This window comes from Apteryx mantelli, chromosome 6, assembly GCF_036417845.1.
Source record: "Apteryx mantelli isolate bAptMan1 chromosome 6, bAptMan1.hap1, whole genome shotgun sequence".
Taxonomy (NCBI): Eukaryota; Metazoa; Chordata; class Aves; order Apterygiformes; family Apterygidae; genus Apteryx; species Apteryx mantelli.
This window is the reverse complement of record NC_089983.1, coordinates 20,456,094-20,471,109: the sequence shown is the minus strand read 5'-3', so window position 1 is coordinate 20,471,109 and position 15,016 is coordinate 20,456,094. Positions and strand designations below refer to the sequence as shown.

At 37.3% G+C, this 15,016-nt stretch overlaps 1 protein-coding gene across 1 annotated transcript in view; it reads left to right on the top strand.

The window, feature by feature from the left end:
• GULP1 (GULP PTB domain containing engulfment adaptor 1) overlaps positions 1–15,016 on the top strand; it is a 150,602-nt gene that overhangs the window by 68,977 nt on the left and 66,609 nt on the right. Inside the window, exon 3 of the mRNA XM_067298955.1 lies at positions 12,569–12,643. Within this exon, the coding sequence (XP_067155056.1) occupies positions 12,616–12,643 (28 nt within the window). The 5' untranslated portion in view covers positions 12,569–12,615. The remainder of the gene's footprint in view (positions 1–12,568; positions 12,644–15,016) is intronic.

The window sequence follows — 15,016 nt, the reverse complement described above, 5'->3', positions numbered from 1 at the left end:
GTTGCTGGCACCCTGTGCTGGTTGTAGCTCCACCTTTCTTATCTGACCGCCTGCAAACTCTGCTTAGCATCCAGTCAATAGCTCAATAGTGAGCTCTTCCATTTGGAAAGCAGCAGTTATATTCTGGTTCTGTAGTAGCGTTATGACAGCTGTACTTTTAAAAGGGAGCTATCTAAGCTTTCCATAAAAACTGTCAAGAAAATATCTTCATTTTAAAGTTCTGAATAAGTGCTAGAAAATATTTTCAATTTAGGAAAATCCTTAAATGGGATTTTGAAACCCAGAAGTCCTGCTTTTTATTGCAGCTGTCAACTAATTCTTTTAACGACGTTGGGAGGCCATTTATCGTTGCTACGCTTTACTTTGTTCATCTGCAAGATAGGGTAGTAATAATCTCTTAGGAGTATTTACAAAGTTTACTTAGTGTCAGTGTGTGCTTTTACATCCCTGTTGAAAGATTTCACAAATGCACAGTAGCGTTACGGGAGAGGAAGCAGCCTCCCCATTATTCGCAAGCAACTAGCTTCCTTCGTTATATCAATTCTAGCTTCTGTGTTACTTTGGCTTAGAAAATTCATTTGGTTTATTAGATCTGATTTCTCCCTCCTGCCCCAGCCCCTCCAGGGGTCAGGGGTTGAAAATGTCTCCACAGAGCTTGAAGGAAATTCAGAGATTGGCTCATTTGTTTGAGTTCAAGGGTGCTTTAAAATCAGACTTTTTTCCTTCTGGCGGCTTACTGTTGTTTGTTTGTGTATGTGTATTGTAAATGAAAAAGCTGCAAAATATATTTTGCTTCCTACTGGCTTGCTAACTACCATAACATTTCAAAAGTTAATATATACTGTGACTTCTAAACTGTGTAGACTTTAGTTAGGCAGTTAAAGCCATTCAGCTTTCAATGGCAGCATTTTGAGATTTCCCTACTTGAAAAGAAATCTTGTACTGGCAGTTTCAGCAATATTTTCCTTTTGAAGAAGCTACAAAGTGAGAAAATTTATTTTAATTTAGCTCCTATGCTAATCATTACTTTTTGAATAGACACAGGCTTGCTGCTTCTGATTTTAATGGACTTTTAACACATTGGCATTCTTATTAGTTCTTGTGCTTTATTTATGATGACAGAGTCCAGTTATAATAAAGGACAATTTTTGACTTTACCCTCTTAAATGCATACGGCTAAAGTTAAACCTTTTTGAAAAATACCACTGAGTTGTGACCAGCAAGGTATATTTTTAAAAATCCAGTTAGCAGAGGGATAGATTCTTGGCAAGTGGTGACAACATTGCAACATTACCTTTTGTGATGTGTGCAGTGGGATTCCCAAAAGATTTAAATATAGGTAGTTTAATAAACAAATTCTAGCTTGCATGCTCATAGTTGTGAACAAAGCGAGGAAAGAGGAGCATAGAGCTTTGGCAGAGTGATCTGGAACTTCTGCCTGTAACACACTGTGGTACTTAATGTCTCCCGATACTCTCAGCTAACAGCAATACTTCTGTTTCAGTTCCTGTTCGGTTTATCAAAGCAGGTAAGTAGTTTCACATGTCATTTTTTCTTAGCTGCAATAATGCTTTATGCTTTCAGTTTTCAAGGTAACTGCTAATTTGTCATTTGATTTTCATCTCTGTCCCCCAAATCGTAACAGCACTATTTTTTTTCTTCGTGTATATTTTGTATATTGAAACTTGTGTTCTGTGATAGGGCCACAAAGATGATTAGGGGATTGGAGCATCTCTCATATGAGCAAAGGCTGAGAAAGCTGGGACTGTTTAGCCTGGAGAAGAGAAGGCTCGGGGAATCTTCCAGTGTTTATAAATACCTGATGGTGAGGATGACTCTTCTCAGTGGTGGCCAGTAGGCAATGGGCACAAACTGAAACAAGGAAATTCCACTTGAGCACAAGAAAACACTTGCTGTGAAGGAAGGCTGAACATTGAACAGGTTACCCAGCGAGGCTGTGGAGTCTCCATCTGTGGAGTTATTCAAAACTTGACTGGACATGGGCCTGGGCCACCTGGTGACCGTGCTTGAGCAGGGTGGGTGGACTATACAATCTCCAGACGTGCCTTCCAACCCCAACTATTCTGTGATTCTGAGTTACATCAGTATTGTTGAACAATATTTACTCTTTCTTTACCTGAGAAGTACAGTTTCTATGGAATGATCTAGATGATGATGTTCTGCCACACCTCTTAAAATTTTTTCGTAAAGGCAGAGCAGCAAAGATGTCTAGAAGAGTTCAGTAATGGTCTTTTTTGTTTGCGTGCCACAAGTGATCCAGTTTAGAGTGCACATATATGCACATGCATATATATTCATGCACTCTAAAAGAATGAGCTTTGGCTGAGTTGTCTTACATAAGTTTTCCATTAAAACAAAATAGATTTTGGAAAAGTAAAAAGAACTGTAGCTACAGATGTGGTGTGCCATAATGACTATTCCTTATTATAAAAATTCTCATATGTTGCTGCAGTTCTCAGTCGTTACCTTTGTACTTTAAATGTTCCTACATACAAAAAATAAAGCTATAGTAGCAGCAAGACTGTTTAACACTGTGATTTAACATAAGCTTATTTTTTCAATACTCCTAGATATTTATTATGAAAATGAACTACTGTGAAATACAAAAATACCAACAGAGATAGATGCTCAGTTATTTCTCTTGTATGGTTGATTCTTTGATAGTATAGTATAATTAAAATATTTCAGAAAAGCAGTATTCAAGAAGTGTTTGTGAATTTGCGTGCATATATCCAAAGCATCAAGTAATTTAACTTGCTTTAGCAACTACCGGTATTATTTGTTTGTGATTGTCGTGAAAATACCTTAAGTAATCTGAGTTGCTGCTTAGGCTTCAATGTATGCATTTGAGGGGAGGAGAATAGGTGTAACAGTTAGGTATGGGGTGCAGTTTTATGTTGACAGTTCTGATCTTTTTATATTTCATTCAGCTAACTCTAAGTCTGGTTTTCTAAAGCAGTATTTTCTCAAGTGCATGAGAGGCTCATTTTTTTCTTCTGGGAGTTTACTGTGTTTCCCTCTTTCCAAGCAAAGAATGTGTGGTGATGCCTATCTATGAAAAGATTTTCTATGGCTACATATTACAAGGATTTCACGAAAGTGTATAATGCACACCAGTAGACTTTTGCTCTGCGTACAGGCAGACTGCCGTTAGCCACTGAGAGCTATGCTGTTAAGGGAAGTCAGCACTGGATTTTCAGGTGCTTGGTACTGACAGGGACAGATTTTAAAGATGTCTGAATGCATATCGAGTGAGAATGACTTGCACTCTTCACCTGTTCAAATACTTTTGAAAATCCAGTTTAAATGGGGTCATGCTTGATGCATTATGAATCCATATGCTAAGTTCTAAAAACCGTGGCAGCAAATTCTAAATTAAAAAAATATTTGTGAAGGTGCAGTGAAACTGCCATGTTTTTGCCCCAGTGTTAATAAATCTAGCTACTGTAGCAAAAGCCATGGAGCAGAGTTGGGTACCTTAGATCCCTATAGAAAGAAGGGGAAAATACATGCCTGGAATGGACATTTAAGCCATTCGATAGGAAATGTTGCTGTAAGGGTCTGTTTCTAGTTCTGTGCACCTCCCACCGAGTGAAGTTAGTTTCAGTTTTCAAGAGAAAAGTCTAAAACTTCCTTTCTTTGGAAACATGACAGGTGTTGGTACCTACTTCTCTCATCTCCCTCTACATCCAGCAGGTCGATTATGGGAGCAGTCACTGGATCTGCTCTTAGCAGTTGTCTGTAGTCGTTTCTTTCCTCTGCTGCTGGAGATTCAGCATAGAGCAGGGGCCTACCTGTAGAGTTAGGATTACTGTGCGTAGTGTTTCAGGATCATGGTTGTCGAAGTCTCAATGTTTGTAAGGGGGCAAGGGAAGGCAGTTTTTCATCCCCACATACTGAAGATGCCTCAGTGATACGTTTTCTGTGCAAAGCTGAACAAACTGTGAACTCAAAGTGTTAAACTCGCAGCATGTTTCAACTACATGGAAATTTATTAGAGCAGAGACTGGCATCACAGCCTTCCCAGTCCCAGGTAGCCTAATACCACACTCTGGTGCAATGAATGTTCAGGTCTAAACTTGCTGATCTATTACGCTTTTAAAACCCACACATTCCCCTTAGTCCGGACTGGGTTAAAAGCTACACAGCATTCTTACCCAGGAAAACTAAAGAAATTTCAACCTTGCTAATTTGGAAATTCTATTATGTAGTACTGTATATATCAGTAATTCTCATTATTTCTATTAAAAATTGCTCCAGGGTGAATCATTTACCAAAATCTAGAAATAAAATCTGTAAAACTTAATGCGCAAAAACTGAACATTTCTCATTAATAGACATTATAATGAACCACTTAAACGCACACCTGATCTACAAGACAAAGAGGAGGAGATTAATCTGTAATAAATGTGATTTTGGTTATTATGCTTTTATATTAATTTCATGTCTGTGCTTTTAACTTCATATTACACTCTTTTCAAAATGGTGGGACTTCAGAATTAATTCAGAAGGAGTAGAGAAGAAACTAAAGGAGTGTAACATGATAAAGCCTAAAAAAAATATGATCTATTTTTCAAGTTTCTCACTGAGATTGATTCAGCATGGGTGACAGAATGAATATCCCTGACTTTCTCAAATTTGAAAACCGTCAACAATCATTTAATAAAGGTCTACTTATCTGTATAAACACAACTTAACGCTGTCCTTCAGGCTAACAAATTAAAGGTATGATTCTGAATGTATTAAAGTTAATGAGAAACCTACTGACTTTAACAGTAAGGGAACATGTTCATTATCACATTAAAAAAAAGTCTTTGTGAAGTAAATGGAATACTTTCAAAAGTGAAATATGTTATTAAACTGGTTAAGAGACAATCAGTTGCTGGACTTCTATGGCAGTGATTTTTGGCATGTGACCTTTACTGCTGGAAAGAAGTGAATGTGACACTGTAAAAGATAAGACAGGAAGTATATACACACTCTATCTAGCAGTCCGTATGCCTAGAATTTCTGCAAGGTTCTGCTTCCCCATTGAGGGGGTGGTGGAATAAGGGCCTCCAGATAACTGAAGGTATAAAAATACAGACTTGAAGTCCTGCAGATAAATAGGTTAAATGATACCATCTTCTTTCTTTTCCTTTTGACATGATTGTGTTTTCGACATGTACTTCTCATTTCTGTAAGAGGATAATCTCTTATTTATGTATCACTCTTGTACAACAGAAAACAAAAGCAAAAACTTTTTATGAGCTCACCCTTCCCCCCCCCAAAAAAAAACAACCCCAACCCCCCCCCCCCCACACACACACACACCTGAATTCAAAGATTTAGGAAATCATTCCTGATGTCATAGTTCTGAGCTACTGGGGAAAGGAGATTGTTTCTTTGATTTTGCACTTGTAATGAGTTGAGGCAGGCCTCTTGCTCTTGGTAGGAGGACGGGGCACAGGGAACATCCATTGCGTGTATACTGAAGTCTGCACAGTAGCCTGAACAATACAGATGCCTGCGTGAGGAGAAGCACTCACTTTTCTTCTCACTGTTCTTTTGCTGGTTGTTCTCTGGAACATCTTCTGGAGGCCTCTGCCTCAACAGACATCCTAGTTTTTCACATCCTCTTCCACATTCAAGTAATCATCTTCTTAGCTTTAACTTCACATTGAAGGAAGTGCGTAGAACAGTCTTGTGGGACCTGCTAAGCATGTGTACGCAAGGGTGTCTAGTGCACTTCTCAAGTCTGGTAAAATATGCTTGAATAGGATAGGGTAAAGTGCTGTCTTTGGTTAAAGTGTGTTGTAACTCTAGAACAGATCTGCTGAATGTGAAAAGCTCTTTGCTGTAGGCCAGAACTAAACTGAGCAGTTTCCAAAATTCTTGTGTTTGTGTATTTGGAGATTACCTTTAGAATACTTAAGTCTTTCTGTCTCTGCCTTTTCAGTGCCACTTACTACAATGTGATTATGAAAATGTAATGAATGCAATAAAATTCTAGAAGGTTAACAGGAATTTGTTTTTGTTTGGCAAACCAACAAATTCAAATGTTTGTGTTTTTTCCTGCAAAGGAAATAATCTCAATAGGGAGTTTGCAAATAATCTGTCAGTAACAAAACAAATAGCTTCTCTAGGTTGTGTGCAGCATATCAACTCTTCCAAAGGAGAAGGGATGACACCAACATAAAAGTAACCCATGTTCAATGCCAGGCCATATCTGTCTTTATAACTGTATATATCCATCCAAACATGGAGTGTGTCTAAAGGTTTGGAGACGTGCTCATGCTCTGAATCAAAGAGCTCAAGTATCCCTTCTACCAGATCTGTTTACTTCTAAGAGCTGTTGTGTGCTCATGTGTTTATGATGGACCTCATCACTGAATCCACTGTATTGCTTTTAAAAACAAAACACTAACAAAGCTCTCCTGGCTCTCCACTTCATGTCTGAAAATGATGCGAAAAGCAAAAATTTTGTTCAACTTGATATAGGTAGGTGTCTAATGGGATATCAAATATTAACCTTTTTATATGGGAGTGAGCAAGATGTTTGCCATCTGTCTGTCCCTGGATTCAGACAAAAGTGACTGAGTTCCTTGTGAGAGAAGCTGGCTAAAGCTTTTTTACTGGCTCTAAGCAGCTGACATCTGTAAATTCTTGTAAAGTGGAAAAGAAATTAGGCTGACAAGACTGAAATCCTTCCCTGCGTTTCACTAGACATTGGCACTTGTGGATTTGAGGAAAAAGGAAGCTCCTTTTGTGTCTTGTTATGATTATGCTATTGTAGTGAACAAAATAAAAGTATTGATTCTTATCGTAAAATATAGGAAGTTTGGGAAGGAAGGAATATTCCTGTTTTCTAAAACTACTTTATTTGTACAGTGGAAACAGTTTGTTCTATGAGTAATATACTCCACTAATACATCTCAACATAATTATTGATAAGCAGAACACAAAATAATTGCTTACAAATATACATGAAAAAATACATTGCATATTTCATTAAATAGCTTGCTTAATGCTTTAAAATGCGAATCTGGAGGACTATGTATTTGAAACCTATGAATTTTGCATTTCTGTTTTTTCTTAATAGAATTTTGCAGTTAACAGCTGGTCTGAAGATTTATTGTTGCTTGAAGCCATTTTAAAGAAGTTTTCTTTAGAGTTCTACACTGAATATTTAAATACTGAGACTTATTTCTTGTTCCTGTAAAACAAAACTTACCACTAATCTTGTTGAGGAATTGTTCTTGTTGCCAGGTGTCTCAGTGATACATACCTGTCACCTGCTCTTCATCTCTTTGTATTTTCTGTTTTGTCAAGTATTTACTTGTGAGAAAAGGAGTAGGGTTTTTTAGGAAATAGGGGGCACAAAGCCACATATCTGAACTTTTTTTTTTGAAATTGGTGTGAAATGTAAATTTCTTCTAGCTTTCCTGATTCCTGGTCTCTATGTGATGTTAATATACATAGCAAAACACCATCTGCTTGCCTGCAGTTAAACTGTCTTTCTGTGAATACTCCTCTAGCTTTGGCAGGCTTACTGTAAGCGAAATGCTCTACCTGTGGTCTGAAAGGCTTCTTACTGTGGAAAACACAATTGTCACTGTGTTATTAGGTTTATATCGTTAAGAAATGTGTGATTCTTGTACCCTCCTGCTGGTTTGAGAAGAACGGTGAGATTGATCTGTGTTAGCCTGGAGGAACAGCCTAACCCTTCAGATTAGGGAGTTCCTGGCCATTCCTTTCATAGCAAGAGGGGGGAGCGTATTGCTGGGTGAGCTATATTTTAGGGCTGTGGTTCCCAGCTATTTTGATATTTGCCACACTGCTGCTGTCTGCTCTTCCCCCTTGCTCCCACTCTGTGAGCCCTGCTGATAGCACTTCTCTGGTCTTTTTTTCTCCATGTGCCTCTCACCGCAGGCTCTAGGGCCTGTGCAGAACCCAAGCTGACTGGCTCAGCAGAGTTTGTTTGATCTGTGCCGCAGTAAGAATAGCATCCTCTCAACAGCAAGGCATTACTGGGGGATGAGGATGAAAGGATTAGACTGAGGACCATTTTTTGACCAGATTTTTTCACTCTGCACATGTGAAAAATTACTACAAGAACAAGCCTCAGTCTTCTCATGCAGATTTGCATTCAGTCAAAAAGTATGTCTAGAGTTTGACTCAGGCTAATGAATGCTTTTGAAAATGCTGAGATTAACAAAACTTTTAAAGTCAAGGTTTCCAGTGACTAATGCTCTCCCTCACAACTCAGTTTGTGCTTCTGTGTAATTATAAAGCCTGTACACAGACCGAGAACTTCACTTGACAGAAACCTGTTCAACTTTGGTGAAGCCTGTAGAGGAGCCGTGTTATTTTTCCATTTGTTGAGGATCTTGAAGAAATCTTTTTACTCTGAGGTTTTTATAGCGCTAAACTTTATTCAAATGCTTCTGTTGCTTGTTTTCCCATAGACTCTATTTCATCATCACTTAAAAACTTAACTTAAAAGATACAAATAATCTCATTACCTTGAATGGAATTGCTTGCCTACCAAGCATTAAGAATGGCTGCATGGGATTGCAGGTTCAAGTCTGCACTGAATTTTGTTCACTGACATGTCAACATCTTTTTCTTGACTTTAATGTTTCAGAGGAGAAAGGACTGCAGCTAGGTGTTATTTCAGTTATTTGTCATTAAAAAAAAAAGGAGAGTTCATCATGATATGATGTTCATCTGGTTCTATATATCACTCCATGTAATCTTGTTTTGTTTTTTCATTCATTTTGTCGTGTGTCATCTCAGGACAATATTTATAATGAAGTTTTGGTCTAACTCAGGAAAAAGAGTTTTGAAGCTGTTACCATATTCCAAGTTTCCTCATGTTACCTTCAAAAGTAACTTATAAGCCTATGAGTCATTGCAAATCAATGAATCACATTCTTAAATGCTGCAGCCCTTTTGAAAACAGGATTTGAGATAATCTGTGTTTCATTCTTTAAGAAAGTATGCTTGAAAGTAACAGTATGTTGAAAGGCTGGGTCCTAGGGGAAGAAAAAAAAAATTGAAGTCTTTGGTTCTTCCAAAGCTAAATTTGGCTTAGTATGGAAACTGTGTGTGGTTAGGGGAGGAGGGGCAGGGTTGACCGTTTTGGAAGAATTATTTGCAGAATGAAGAAGGTATGGGGGGGGGGACAGTTTGGCCCAGGTAATCCTTATAACCTATGCCACTTGAAGGGAAGGGATGGGTGGGGGTGGCAATGGAGGCGGGGGCTGGGGGGGAGGGGGAAGCTGCAAGCAAATCCTGAGAAATGCTTAATTACTAAAAGGAGATAGGAGACAAATGAGACCAGCTAGGTTGGGTGGTTTCCATCCCTTTCATAAGTACCCTCTCTCTTGGCTTGTCTGAGACAGATCTAAATTTAGAAAACACATCAAAACACAAAACTTCTGATGGAGCCCACAGGCATTTACAGATGTCTGTCTGAAGATGTTTGGAAGCTTCAGGATTGTTTGTGCAGCCAGGGAGCATCGGGATTGCCTATGTTTGAGGCTGGAAGGCTGCCACTTTCCTTCCTTTTGTTCTGCTTCCTTTGCTGAATAGAGCATAGAAGACCAAAACAGACACAATAATTAGTGGTAAAAAGTAATTGCAGAGGTGACAATTTCAGCTTCAAATCTTATCACCCTTGCACCCACAGGACCAGTCACCTGCAAACCCCTCAGTCACCAAATCCACTAGGTTCCTCCCAACCCTTACTACTTCGCTGGCAGCAGTTTCTTCCTCAGTGGGACAAGCACCTCAACCCTTACAAGTGAGGAGTTAATGAAGTGAAGACAAAAGGAAAAGGAGATAAGTGTATTTGCTCTGTCCTGTTACTGTTTGTTTCCTGTGGTAGTTTATATACTCAGCTTCCCATGCCACATGATTAGCATTCAGGCTGACACCCCCCACCCAGACTCAGCCCCTACTTTCTAAGCTCTCTCGTCTTCTGCCTGCCCCAAAAGAAATAACTTGAAGTAAGCCAAAGTTTCCCTAATTTATATGTGTCCAAATTCTTTGTGTTTTGGCAACTAATCACTTTGATTTCACATGCAAGTTTGCCTTTCCAAGCAGGATTTGATTTCTGGAGAAAGCTGAAGAAAACTCCTAGTAATAAGGAAGAGAAACATTCTTTGCATAGGTGTGTCTTCCTAAGTGATGAGCAATGTACTATTTTGGTCCACATTCCCTAATGTTTCTGATGGTTATAACTGCTGTAGCCTTTCTAAACAGATCACTTGGTAGAACGGACACCCCACCCCGACCCCGCTTCTGCAGTGGGCCCCCTGCACCGTAGTGGAGCCTCCTCCTTTTGACTTCCTTACAAGCTTGTAACAGACTGTTTTGCAACTCAGTTTCTTCCAGCAGCTTTGTTTATTAATTATTTGTAAAACACTGGGAGAAGCTGAATTAGATTCTATTAGAAAATCTGTCTAGCATCTACGATCAGAGAACAGCTTGCTCTTACTTGGTTTGTTTGGCTGTTGGAATATTGTTAGCAAAGATACTAGATGCGTTTAATCAAAGCTTTGCTCTTTTCCCAATCAAAAACTTGCCATTGCTGCTGCTGACAGTCTGATACCAGCGTGTTGCCCAGTACCCACCTGAGGACTTTAGGGATTCTGGAGAGGGCTCATACTGTATCCGTTTCCACCTGTCTTTGAAATTAGCATTGTAGTATTTTAAGATGTGCAGGGCTCCTGCTCACAAAAAAAAAAAAAAAAAAAGTTTACACAATTTTCCAGTAGAAGGTGGAGATAATCTGCGAGTTGTAAGTTTTTGCTGTTGTGTGTTTTTAAAACCCATCTGTCATCTATTGTTTGAGGTTTTCACAGGCTTTCTTTAACCAGCAGTACAGTATCTCTAAAACCCTTAAGATATAGAAAAGCAAATAAACTTTTTTTGAAATCTGACTTTCAAACATGAAAATTTGTGCAGCATTTAACCACCTGCTTTTTCTGCATCTGGGAGGTTCATGGAGTTGTTTATATTGAAGTTTGAGTAAACATTCAGTGTATTTTAAAAACAGATATATATTGTTAATCATATTTCTCTTGCTCTTTAATAATATTTTCTGTGATAAGTAGTAGTACACAGATTAAGTCTTAATACATTGAAAACTCCTAGTTGTTGCCTAAGCCATTTCTGTATATTTTTATTGACAGTAATGTATTTTTAAAGAGTAAATGTAGGTTTGTTGAACATACAGGATAATGCATTGTCCATTAGGTAAATAATGATTATTCCCTCATTCCCGCAGTATTATATGGAAAAGAAGTCTTACCAAACCTGTGATAATTTGAAAATAAAATACAGAGTTTAGAATAGTAATTGCCCACAGGTTCTAACCTAAAAGATATGAACTATCTGCACAGAAATTGCAATATAATTTCTTTAATTGGTATTGAATGTATTTATTTAAAAAAGAGGAAAAGAACCACTAAAAAGTGTTCATGAGTTTGCATAAAATATCTTAAAGGAATTTGGCCAGCTTGAATCTGCCATTTGAAATATTGGCTTAACTTCTGTTTCTTTTAAAAGCAAGGATAATATTCTAGGTGATTTCAGAGTCAATCCGATACCAAGTGCTTTGATTTGTTTTTTCTCATGCTCCATCTTTGGACTGGATTATTATGAGAGGGAAAGTTTTGGCTGGAGGATCTGAACAGAATGGAAGGAAGTGGTGGAAATATCTTTAAGTATGGCAGAAAAAAAAAGGAAAAATTTGTCTACATTACTAAATGGAATGCTTTTGGCTTTGGATATTTTTTCCCTGCAAGATATTACTAAAGAAAAGAAAATTCTAATAATATGTTGTGAATCTAAAATCAAGATAAGAATCTAAAGGGATATCTTTGTGTGTGTGTGAAGAAAATACACAATATACTACAAATTCTGTTATCCTAAAAACACATGCAACTGTATAGCAGATTGAGCTTGGAAGAGTCAAGTATAACTATCAGATGAGGTAGATGCCGGTAAGGCTAAAAGTTCTGATATAATTGGAGCAAGAAGGTTGTCACACTGATTGAAGGAAAAATTTTCAGTGTTGAATCCCCTGTGTGAAGAAGAAATTTTACATTGTGCTTTTTTTTAGATGGTCAAGCTCATGTGAAGATGAAAGCATAGCTTAAAATAAGCTGACAGCCTAAATGGCACAAAACAGGGCAGTGAATATGTGGAACAAATGTCTTTATGGAGCCCCATAGTCAGCATTCATTTTAAAGCTTATTTATAGTATTTGTCTTCATGTATATGTATAAGACCATCTGCTTTGTCTCTCATAAATCTCAGTGAGAAGAGCTTTACAGAAAGCTTTAAAATGTCTGTTTATATTAAGGACCCCAGCTCACTCAAACATAAAACTTTTCAAAACTGCAATTTCTTCCTCGACAAAGTGTACTCCATTTTATTTCTCTGAATTACTTCAGAATCATTAAAATCATTTGCACTTCTTTAATATGAGGATAATCTGCTAATTTCAAATATAATAATGAACTTTTTTGTTTTGTTTGTATGTGTTGTTCTGCAGGTTAAAGTGGGGAAAAAGAACCAAACATATCTGGATATATTTTCAACATGAATCGTGCTTTTAGCAGGAAGAAAGGTAAGTAATTTGGCTTATGTTCCATGGGAGAAAAGTATCTTGCATAAATACTTTAGAATATTAAATATTAGTGTTGTAGAAGAAAACACTTGTGAATAGTTGCATCTAATTAACTAGGTAGGAAGGGATGAACTTCAAAGACTTGCAGAGAAAAGCACATCTGGATTGACAGGTATACAAAAATTTCTGGAGTGTAAGGCTTTTATTGAATCCCATACTATTTTCTTTATTGATTTTTTTTTTTTTTCTCCCCCTCCCTCCCCCCAAGGATGTGCTTGCTGAAAGCTTTTAGAACTTCTAAGGACTTGATGATTTCTGCATTTATTATGTACATTCATTGGATCATAATCTTGGAGAAAGCTGTTCTAGAAAGCATGCTTTAATATACTGAATATCACATGCTACCAAGCATCTCTTAGCTTTAGGAACCTATTTGGAGCTTGTAGCAATCTGAAATGTACCCTTTCTAAAAATATTTCAAACCATTAAATATTCAGCGATATCTGTATTGCTCTTCCGGCTTGCTTATCCTCTTTTCATGATCTGTTTGTGATTAAATAAAACTTTTAGACAGAAATTGAGATAACGGATTTTTTGCTAGCAGCTTTGTTGCTTTGTTCCTCATTTATTTCTAATGTAGAAAATGTTATTCAGTAGAGGTAATTTCTTTGTTGTTCATGTAATACACCTTTCTTCTAAAGATTCTTAAGTGAAACATATTGAGCTAGAGCCTCTGCTTTAATAACTAAGTAAACTCCATTGGAAAGAATGCAGATGTTTATGTAGCAAGAATTCCTGCCTTGATATCAGTATTGAAGCTGGAAAGGAAAGGAGCCTGTCATATCTTATCCTGCCATGTATTGACAGCATAACTGCATCCTTGCATGTCTAGTATGTTTATTTGCTAAATCCAGATGAGTCCAGATCATGTAAGCAGTCCAGAGTATCAGAAGCCGTACCCTGATCACAAAGGGAAGATGTACTTATTCATAATGGCTGCAAAAAACAGTGAAAGATCGTTCGATAACCCAGCAACAACTGTTGAAATCATATGTTTTAATAGGAAAATACTCAGTACCTGTCCAAAAAATGATAGCCTTTCTGCTGACTTTAGCAGAAGTTGGTTGAACTACCAATTTACATATATTATGGAGAGAGTTTTCTGTTGTAGAAATACTATATGATTTAAGAACGGTACAAAAATATATATTCTATTTTCTGTTCTTTGATCAGTGGGTGCAGGATATCCTATTAAAATAGCTTTGGATCATCTTCTATGTATTTCCTTTGTTCCTCTATAAAAACAAATTTGAGAGCAATATTATGCTTGTTCCTGCTACTTTGTTGAGTATGACGAAACATGCATCTACCACAGTAGTAGGAGCTTGCTTCTGTTTTGTGATCCAGTTCTGGCTCATGGTTGCTGATGAGTCCACTTAATTTTTCTTTTAAAGTCCAGTGTGGTAGCATGATCACTTTGAAATTTTTTTTAATCTGTTCAAATACCATTGGAGATTGTAGTGCAAAAAGTGATAGGCAGAGATCAGTCCTGTTAATCTTGAGATACATTTATATCTTGATAATCTCAGTCTTTCTTTTAAGCAGTTTAGGGATTTAATGTAATTGTTACAAGAGATCTTTAAATGCTGTATTTTCATACAGATTTTTCTCATTTTTAGCATACTACTTCCTAAACTGACTTACCCATTTGTCCTTACGTGATTGTGTGTACATGCAATGTGTATACACAAGCCGGAAAGCATTAACTGTGTTTTGTTTTTAGTGAATGAAGGTTCATCTCCCAGTTAGGTTTGGCACATTTTGCTAATTCTTTTGACATTAGTATCAGAACTAGTTCATATAAGTAAACAGAAATGAGCTAGCATTTGTTGGCTTTGTCTCATCAGAAATGTGAAAGAAATCTAGCATTTCTTTTAGATAGAGACTTACCTAAATATGAAATGACTGTAATCCAAACCTTCTAGGAGTAAAAGAGTGAAACTTTGTCTCAAAACAGTGCTAAAAGTGTAGGTGCGTATATCCACTTTGGACTAAATTTAGTACTGAAATACAGTGTGTGAAACCCACTAGACTTTATTGATGTTGTGGAGGATGTAAATCCCAGCTGAATTTGATTCATACTTTATACCCCAATGGTCCTGCTTCATCCCAAAATAAATGTTAGCCTTAGCTTACATATGGCACAATGTTCAATGCCAAAGCTGCTGTCGTAGGGGGTAATCTGAATTTTCTAATGTTTTTTCCATAAAATAGGAGTTTATAAGGTTGGTAATTGCTGCCAGACTATCAACTCACGAGATGTAGATGGTATTCATAATGTTAAATGGAATATATTGAAGTAATAGCGCATCA